Raw genomic sequence first — 10,059 nt, 5'->3', positions numbered from 1 at the left:
GGAGGGGGGAGAGGGGGAGGGGAGAGGGGGAGGGGGAGAGAGAGAGAACATGAAGTTTGGTAGGTAGGGAGAGGAGAGGCTCTAAAAGGAGTCGGAGGGCAGAAAACAATATGATAAAAATATACTATATGGAATTCTCAGAGAATAAATTTAAAGAAAAAAGCATTAGAAATATAAAATACGAGAATCAAAGCATTATTCAGTTTACAATTTAAGACAATTTCCATCTCTAGAAGATGGTAGGTCTGAGCAGTGATTCTTAGTTTCTGTTGTAAAATAGCCTGTCCATATTTTAACAGGAATGTCAGCTTCAGGGAGATTGTATTATTTTTATTGTTTTAAGCAGTGTCTTAACTGGTGTCAGTATTAATTAATAGAAAAAAGTATTGTAAAATGCGTATAACTAGTAACCCTTTTCTATGAACCTTGTGAAGAATATAATAAAATACAAAAACAGTTGGCTAAAGCGCTGGCTATAATTCCTAAATATTCTAGGCAAATCTGGAAGTCCAAAATGGACAAATAGTTGCCAACTTTGTTCGTGATTAGCTTTATGGTTTTGCCTTTGTTTTTGCACTTACATAAGACTTGAAAATGAAATAAGAGCTATGCATATAAGATTGCCAAGATGTAAGTTCAAAGCATAAACACTTAGCATAAAGGAGTGGACAATGATTAAGTTAAAAAGAATACTATGATAGTATTAACTAATAAACATAAAAGGGTCATGAAATTCATTTACCTTCAGTCAAAATCAGATTTTAAATATCAGAGAAATATTTAACTAAAAATCAAAGTCTATATTTATGTTTACAGGAACATAATTACATATATATGTATGTATATATACATACATATATATATAACTTTCTAGATATCAATCTATATAAGTATGCATATTGTATAGTTTGCATTACATTTGCACACTATAATCAGAAGAAAAAAGAGGAGAGGCAGGGGAGGTAAGAGACTATAAAGGTTTGCTGTATGGATTCTATGACTTTCACTTCTGGAAAACCAGCAGCCATTAAATTCCCCATATACATCTGGGCAGCACAAATTAGACTTGGGAGGACAAAGAGAGAAAGGAGGAAGAGTGGGGTGTCGGGAAGAACATATGTTGAGTGGGATATGGATAAGTTGGAGAAGGAAAATGGAGGATGATTATGATTCTATTTCATGGTATGAGATTCTCAAATATGAAGAAAAATTATAATTTAAAATCAATTCCTATAAAAGAAAGATAGTTTTAGAAGAAAATCACTTAGACAATATGAAAATGTTGGTTTTTTTTTTTTTATTTCTAACATATGAAGATGTTACTTCAATACTAGTCCCCTGCCTTTCCTCCTAAGATATGGCACCAGCGTAATTCACAGTCTGGCGTGCATTTACAAAGAATAAGAGCAAAAATGTTGTCATTGGCCCTGAAAATATTCCGTGTTCTTCGTATATTCCTACTTCGTGTACTTTCTATGCATTAATGCATATACTTAATGCTAATATTCTTTCAAATATTGGTTTATATTCGAAAGGATTACACTAAGTCCAATATGTATTCCTAAATATAAGATTAATTATCTGAGAACATAGACAGTCTGGCCTGAATGGAAAAGTGATCACATGAAACACATACCAAGGACATTTTGTGGGTGTCATGCTCACAGTGGGAGATAGATTCATTGAGTGTAAGTATGCTGAATTATAGATCCTACTTAAGCAGTGTCCCACTGGTGATAAACGTTGGTTGGTGGTTTTTTATGTAGCAGATACAGCTGAATTTAGCACAGTTAACTGAACCCATATTGAATTAATAAACAATATGTCTTTGTCATATATGTAAACTTAGTTATTCAAATAAAATAAGTATGCAGGTAATAAATGTGGTTGGTATAGGGTACGTACCTGGTTCTTGATTTATAGCAAGTCCTCAAAAGCAGTCTTAAATTAAAACTTATTCAGGAAAAATGAAAAGTATAATATTTGACTTACTAAAACTGAAATATTTATATCTCTACAATATGTACTATATGCCATTTAATATCCAAACATTAACTAAAACTTTAAGTAATAAAATATTGTAAAGGTATACCTTAATAAACTAATAGCTTAAGATACCCTTTTAGATTTTCTTTTAAATTGGGCTTACCATTGTTATAATCATTATGGAAAACATAATTAAATTTGAAGATATAAAAATATTCACTTGCGGGGCAGTGGTGGCATACGCCTTTAATTCCAGCACTTGGGAGGCAGAGGCAGGTGGATTTCTGAGTTCAAGGCCAGCCTGGTCTACAAAGTGAGTTCCAGGACAGCCAGGGCTATAGAGAGAAATCCTGTCTCAAAAAAAAAAAAAAAAAAAAAACCAAAAAAATATATAAATAAAAATTTCACTTAACATAGAAATAAATCTTTATGGTTTATTCTGACTCAGTTGATATGGGAAAATAAACATATTGCTAGAGAATGCAGAGTGCCTCCAGCTTAAAGTTATTGTTAGAATAAGCTAATTAGACCTTAAACCCCAGAAGGTTGCATTATTTTCTTGTGAGGAGCACCTGGAAATAAATGGTCTCTTTCTGATGGGCTGGAGCATGAGCTCTAAAGGCTCCCTTCTCTAATGAGAATGTCAGTGACCTCTGACATTGGAGGTCAACTTGCACCGGTGAAGTGCTGAGGTGGTGATGTCTACAGGAAGTGACTCTGTCTCAATTCCCCAGAATATGTGAGTAGTTAAAGCAGGGTAGACTGTGTGCGTGGTTTCTACACTGATAAGGAAAAGCAGAAGTCACAACACAGCCCTTCCCACCCCACAACAAAGGGCACAATGTCAGCTGGCATCTCCATAGGACAGGGGCATTTGGTTTAAAACACCCATTGTGAGAACACTAACCAATAAGGTAACTGCAGAATTAAGAGATGATTTTTTTTTTATCAGGAAGATACAGTGAAGTTCAGTTAACTGGACACATAATGATATTAATAAATAATGTGTCTTTGTAATATATGTAAATTTAGTTATTCAAATAACAAATAGGTAATAATTTTTTTCCCAAGGTAAGTTGCTGTTACAGAGAAATCACTCATCTTGGTAGAGGAAGCATAGTGGTAACTTGGCTAGCATATTGATGCCCCAGAGTTTGACCCTTAGCAATACACAAACACACCACACACACACACACACACACAGAGTCATCCACATGAAGCGTTCTCAGTATTCTTCCATCACACTTTAATATCATAACTGACAACTGGCAGTGAGATCTCATTTATCATGTAGTTATTGAAAGGGATCAAAATTATCATTTAACTATTAAATGTATAATCACTACTGCTTATCTCAAAACATTCATACTTAACCTTGAAATTAAATGTGCACTGTTAGCACAAATTTCAAAAAGGCTGAATCCATGCCTTCACTGTAAAACTCCACACCTGTGTGAACGCTTTTATTAAGATATCTGCAACAAAGTGGAGAGTAATTGAGGGAGACATCCTACAACCAGGCTGTCATACACGTATCTGCACATGCATACACACACACACAGAGAGAGAGAGACAGACAGACAGACAGACAGACAGACAGACAGAGACAGAAAGACAGAGAAGAGAAGCAAGGGGGACACATAACCCCACTCAAAGGAAAGTTAAAAATTGAAAATAAAGTACCTTCCAATATTTTCCCTAGTCTTGATAATTAAATATCACAGGAAAAAATGTATTTTCTAGCTTCTTCCCCATGATTTCTTACAACGTTAATAACATTGGGCTCTTCTTTGCTCCCTGAAGACTCCTACCATCATCCTTTCCTGAGAAGGAAGGGAAACACAGAGCCTCTGCCCTAGTTACACTCAAAGTGGGAGACTCCAACCTGCCAGACACAAAAGTAGCACACTCGGACTGTGGTGGGTAAAAGAGGCACTAGCTAGTCATCAGAAAGTGTCGTCAGGAACACAGCCCTCACCCTCACCCTCGCCCCGTGTTCCTTAATCTTCCTAAGGCTGCAACCCTTTGATACAGCTCTTCCTGTTGTAGTGACCCCCAGCCGTAAGATTATTTTCATCGCCACTTCCAAACTTAATTATGCTACTGTTATGAGTCTTAACGAAAATACTTTTGAAGACTGAGGATTGCTGATGGGCATCACTACCCACAAGTTGAGAACCACTGCCTTAAAAGGCTGGGAGAAAGGCTTAGAAGCCATCTTGAAATGGGCACCAGAATAATAGGCACAATGTCAAAAACCATGGTATTTCCTGGAGAAAGGTAAAGTCATGGTATACTCAGCTTCATGAGAGTGAGCGACAAACAGAATACACACTCCTGGCCTCACAGAGACTTATGAAAGTTAACAAGCCAAGAATCCACTTTGCTCAGCTGTCCAGAGCCAAAACCTTTTCATGGAAATGTATACTCTTACATGTTCCCTTCTCTGTTGGTCGTTTAATGAACCTAAGCTTGACGTTCTAGTAATTTCAGCAAAACATTTCCCTTAGAGTATCTTCCTCTGGAAAGGGTTGTGATGAGCAGATCAAAAAAAAAAAAAAAAGGTCGTTTGAGCATTGCTTGCAGGTTTGTGAAGGAAAAAAAAAAAAGTTGCTGGAGTTTTGCCAGGTTTCAGTTGTGGTTTTAACAACTACATTATCTTGGCATGTCATAGGTTTGACAAGTGCTTCCAAGTGGGTACTGTGAGTATAGAAAAAATGCCAATTAAACAATGTCTTCTGAACCCAAATGGGTACAGTAGGTACAGGGTGGCTATAATCTCCTTAGGAAACACATACGTACAGAAATTCTAAGTTTCAGCTTTTTCAGATATATTCTATCTTAAATTTTAAGTAATAATGGCTATTTAGTTTATTGCTTCCTCTTTCCAATTATGCAAGAGAACTCAAGTCCCCCAAATCATGCTGGGGCTTGTCTGTATATAAGCTCACTTCTTAGTCATCGGCCCTCTCTGTAAAGTGCAGGATGAGACTGAATCATCGCTTTCACTTCCCACCTATGAGCAGGATTTGCTATGTCTCTCTAGGTCTTGGGGAAATATGTAGGCTCCCTCAGTTTCACTGATCCACAGATTGGGCATACAATTCTAGCTCATGAAAAGTCTCTATGTTAGAAAAAAACAAATGAGGAAGGTTGAATCATCTGCAACATGCTACTATTTTGAAAAGCTTCATCATTTTTCCATGATGAACATATAAAAATATCATTTGGAATCATTTAGTTAGAGATGATATCAAGTATAAAAAAAAAGTTTAAGCACCTTTGTAAACGTTATCACTGAATGTCATAATTTTAATATCACTCTAGTTTTTGTATTAAGATTGTTGACTATTTTTTGAAATTGTTTTTTTAAAAAATATATAGTATAATTTACATTACATTTCCATGCAGGAATCAAAAAAGAGATGATATTCAAACTCTATTCCGATTCCCACTTTTGAAATTCTATAGCGTGTAACAACCCTAATTTGCCTTAGATAGAGCAAGATCGTCTATGAGTTTGCTTCCGCAAGTATCTTCTTCACGGGGGAAACACGTTGTATTACTTGGGAGGCTGTTTTAGCCTGAACATTCATTCTTTCAATCAGACTCAGTTGCAGACAATAAATGGTATTAGCTAGTGTAAGTCCTTCAGTAAGGTTTTCCTATGTGTTTTTCCAAATAAGCATTTTTAAATTAAATCTTTCCTAAAATCTATCCACTCTGTGACAAGGAATAGAGACTGCTGATTTTTGAGACGATAAATACTTCAGGGAAGATGGACAGTCGTCTACTCAAGCTTTGTTGGGCTATATTCCACAGTTAGCTTGATTCAGAACTGTGGACAGCTCCCTCCCTTGCATGCTGGTAATGGCAATTTCGGTTAGTTTCTAAACTCTACTGGAAGTAATTTTTTTTTTTTTATTGCTATGTTTGCTGGCAGTTTACCGGAAGCCTATGCATTCACTCAGTGTGCAATAGACCCCTTTCGTTGTTGTTGTTGTTGTTTTTATTGTTGTTGTTGCTGCTGTTGTCGCTTTCCCTAGCTCGAACGAATGAAATAAACAAGTGAATATCACCTCTAGTTACTAGTTTAGGATTTTTAGAAGGAAGCTCTGCCTGTATTCAGGAGCGTGTCGCAGTAATAAGAGGATCTGCTTCACGACCTTCATTTGTCAGTCTCTAAACATGCTTATTAACCAAATGAATACTTGAGCCACAAATAAGATCAGGAAACTCCTATTAATTTTCCCCTGCTGACAGCTCTGCTGCCCTTCTTCCCAGGCTGGGAAACTGGAAAGACATTTCTGAAATGGATTTGTAGTCAAGGTCAAGAGCGGGTGTCGCTCTATTTCAGGAAGGGGGCTCTGAAAACGACGCCCCCCGCCTCTGTCAGTCAAGGCTTCCAGTCAAGTTTTTGCCCAGTGGGGCAGCGCCCGCTCCGCTGAAATCTCAAGTCAGAGACTGACTACCCAAGCGCAAGTGCCCTTCCTGTGCCTGCCAGCCACTGATCTGGAGAAATTCAGTGGTGACAGGGGTGCCTATAAGCATAAGAACAACAGATTAACACTCCCAGGGGCGAGAGTGGCAGGAACAGCTAGGACCTGTGAGTCACTGTCTCCAGTTTCCTCATCTCCGGGATCCCAGAAGCATCTTTCTTCATTTCTTTGGGGAACTGTTCTTAGCAAGGATACCTGCCTCGTCCTAACATTACCAAACTAAAAGTTTCCCTAGTGCAACTTAGCAACCTCCCGTCCACGGGTCACGGTGGCCTTCTTCCCTCCTCTGCTGTCCCCAAAGTTCGCCAGGCAAAGGAGAAGAGCCTCCCTGGCGCTCCGGGGAGAAGAAACTCCCTATCCTAAACCTGTCGTCGGTGGAAACTATTTGGAAGAGTGGAGTATGGCCAGTCTAAGTAGAAGCCTCCAGCATCGCCGCCCCGCCTGCCCCGCACCCCCACTGTGAATCCCCGGGGCGCACCTTCCCAGAGGCAGGATAGGATGCTGGAAGGCGCGTCAGGGGGAGCAGGGTGGGGCGGCTCCAGGGAGTCCTCACCTGAAGTCACTGTACGGATGGATAATCCAGAAGCCTGCAGTTTTAACCCTTTCCTGCTCCTTCTCCACCGCCTTCTGGCTCCCAAACATGCGGAGGGAGAATTTGTTGACCCCAGGCTGCAGCATGGAGGTGAACTGCCTCTGCATGAAACCATACTGCCGCCGGGGCCCCTCGGCATCCTCGAAGCTGCCCGCCGGCTCCTCTCCTCCACCGCCGTCCACCTTGAAGCACACGGAGTTGCCATGTTCCTTCCCGGCCGCGCCGCCCCCCGGCGGGGTCCCCAGGCGCTTGTCGGCCGCCACCGGCCCCGTCGCGGGCGCCTTGGAGGGGAAGACGCTGTTGCCATCGTCGCGGCTGTTGGACGCGGAGTTGGGCTTGCCGCCGCCTTCCATGCCCAGAGAACGCGACCGGCGACGGCGCGGGCTCCAGACTCGCCGGGGGCTCGAAGCCAAGGAGCAGGGGCCGGAGCCGGCTGCCCGTCGCGGCGGCAGCGGCGGCGGCGGCTACTGCTTCCCGCCCGCCCGCTGCTCCGCTGCGCGCCTGGCTCCCGCCGCCGCCGCTGCCCTCAGTGGCTGCGCTGCCGGCTCTGCCGCGCTCCCGGCTCTGCCGCGCCTGGTGCTGAGGCTGAGGCTGAGGCTGCGGGCGCGGGGCGAGGCTCCTCCGCTCGGCACCCGCGCGCCAGCGCCGCCCCTCGGCTGCCCCCTGCCGGCCGCAGACCGCCTCTACCCGCGCGCGCCCCGCCGCTCGCCCGTGCCACTTCTGCCCAGCGTGACATTGAACTCCTGAGCCCGCCCCGGACGCGTATTTGTACGTTTGGAGGGAGGCTCTCTGGATGTGGGTTTGCAAAAGTGGGAGGGGAGAAAAGGGAAGGAGAGGGAGGAAAAGGGGAGGAGGGAAACGACAAAGGGAGGGAGAGATGGAAGGAGGGAGGGAGGGAGAGGGAGAGAGAGACAGACGGATAGACAGACAGACAGACAAACAGACAGAGACTCAGAGAGATCTGAACTAGCAAGTTGCCTTAATTCAGAACAAAACTCCACCTAAAACACCCGAGACACTGAACGCCTGTTGGAATGATGTTACAAATAGAGAAAGGGGGTCAGGTTAATTCTGCACACTATCAATCCACTTGTAAAGCTAGATGAACATAAAATCGAGGAGACACGCTGAAAAAGGCATGTCGTGGAAAAGAGGGAGAGAGGGACAGAGGAGAGAAGCAAGAAGACAAGAGGGAAAAATGAAAGATGGGGGCAGGGAGAGACACACAACTAACAAATAGATCTTTGTAGCCCTGGATAATCAGCTGCCTGGAGCTTTTCAGATTAAGGATCTGTACCTAGGGACAGACAACTGACCTCCTTCTACTTATCCTGTTTATTCTCACACAGCTCCTTAAACAGGAATGGGGTTTCTTCCTAGGAAGGCCACGAACATCAACACATATGTGAGCAAATTTATTGGCCAGCCCTGCTGGAAAGAAAAGAAAAAAATGTGTAAGAGATAAGTGGCCTAAGATGACCTTCCTTTTAAGATAAGTTATACAATCAATAACCACACAGAGAGATAAATATGCCGCACTGTGTTCAGCAACACCAGGCTCAGAGGTCGAGATAACTTGGAATCCAGTCAGAATGCCATGAAGTATTCTCTGGTGAAGTTTACCACGTGCGACTGATGCTGAGGACAGCGATCTCAGATTTCTCTTGTTCCCTTGGTGTCTCCCCAACCCACTGGATTAGCTAATGGAAGCAAAATGTGCTGCCAAAGTTACCATTCACTCAGCAGGGCATCTTGGAAGTCTGAAGAGTTCTGAGACTATAAGCAGCTCAGAACATCTGTTCAAGATACCAGCAAGCATTACCTCCATGCCCACAGCCTCTTCAAAGCCAAGCTCACCCAGCCAAGACATAGATAGATCCTCTGATTTACTGTTTGCTAAGGTCACATGGGAGAGAGGAGACACTTCGGGGAAAATATTCTTTGTCAGAGTGCCAACCTGTGGCACAAGATGAAAAACAAAACAAAACAAAACAAAACAAAACAAAAAAAAAAAAAAACAGGTGAGGCCAATCGCTTTGGGTTTTGTTCTGTTTTGTACTCGGGGAAAACCTGAAATCTGTGATGAAGCCAAGAAACAAGAGAAGCAAGAACAAGAAAGTTCATGAGTTTTCAGAGAAGTCGAGGAAGGAATAGAGAACAGTAGGTCACACAGTATCTGCTTTCAGCCAATCCAAACACACTCTCACAAAATAAATTTATATGGTCAAAATGTTATGATCAGTGATAGGGAAATAGCGTTATAGCATTCTAGCAGCATAGTGACCTTGGAAACCACAAGTCAGAGGATGATATTCGATGGCAGAGGCAGAGATAACAAGGAAGAACAAAATCAAACGCCCTCAAATGGTACAGTATTCAGTCCCACTTTTTAATCATTAAACTAAAAACATTTCTCTACTTTTTCCCATTCTGTATGCCTCCTGAATACCTCTATTTTCAGTGTGAAAATGTATATTTTAACATAAATTTTAAGTTTTATAATAATGTAAAAGAGGACCACCTAGGATGTAATGCTAAGTCTTGATAAGTTATTTATTTATTTATTTATTATTCATTCATTCATTAAACAAACCCTTGTCTTTGTTCTATTTCAACTTGTTCGTGATCGTGAACAGGCAGTTACTTCAGTAACCTTTCCCTGAGTGTCACTGTCTGTGCTCAGTGTGACAGAACTGCTGATAAAAACAAAATCTTATGGTGGAACTTGAGGCACAGCTCAAGAGGAACAAAAGCCATTTGCTGCTCCGAGTACAGCATCAAAGGTGCATTTTATACGTTATAATTATTAAAACATACATTTTAAACTGATGATGTGTGCGTTACATCAGTCTATACGAAGTTAACACCAATATACAAAGTCAGTCTGTTGGTTTCACACGAGTGGTGCTGATCTACAGCTGTTTGGAACGTAGGCCCCCTGTGAAAGGCTTCCTTGGGGAGACATAAAACTTGAAAGACTGG

The 10,059-nt window shown here is 41.9% G+C and overlaps 1 protein-coding gene across 1 annotated transcript in view; it reads right to left on the bottom strand.

The window, feature by feature from the left end:
• Positions 1–7,521, bottom strand: part of Hcn1 (hyperpolarization activated cyclic nucleotide gated potassium channel 1) — a 372,972-nt gene extending 365,451 nt beyond the window's left edge. Inside the window, exon 1 of the mRNA XM_021180688.2 lies at positions 7,039–7,521. Within this exon, the coding sequence (XP_021036347.1) occupies positions 7,039–7,430 (392 nt within the window). The 5' untranslated portion in view covers positions 7,431–7,521. The remainder of the gene's footprint in view (positions 1–7,038) is intronic.
• Between the last annotated feature and the right edge of the window lie 2,538 nt (positions 7,522–10,059).

Source organism: Mus caroli, chromosome 13 (genome assembly GCF_900094665.2).
Source record: "Mus caroli chromosome 13, CAROLI_EIJ_v1.1, whole genome shotgun sequence".
Classification (NCBI taxonomy): domain Eukaryota; kingdom Metazoa; phylum Chordata; class Mammalia; order Rodentia; family Muridae; genus Mus; species Mus caroli.
Note: the sequence above shows the minus strand (reverse complement) of the source record. Positions and strands in the feature narration are given on the sequence as shown.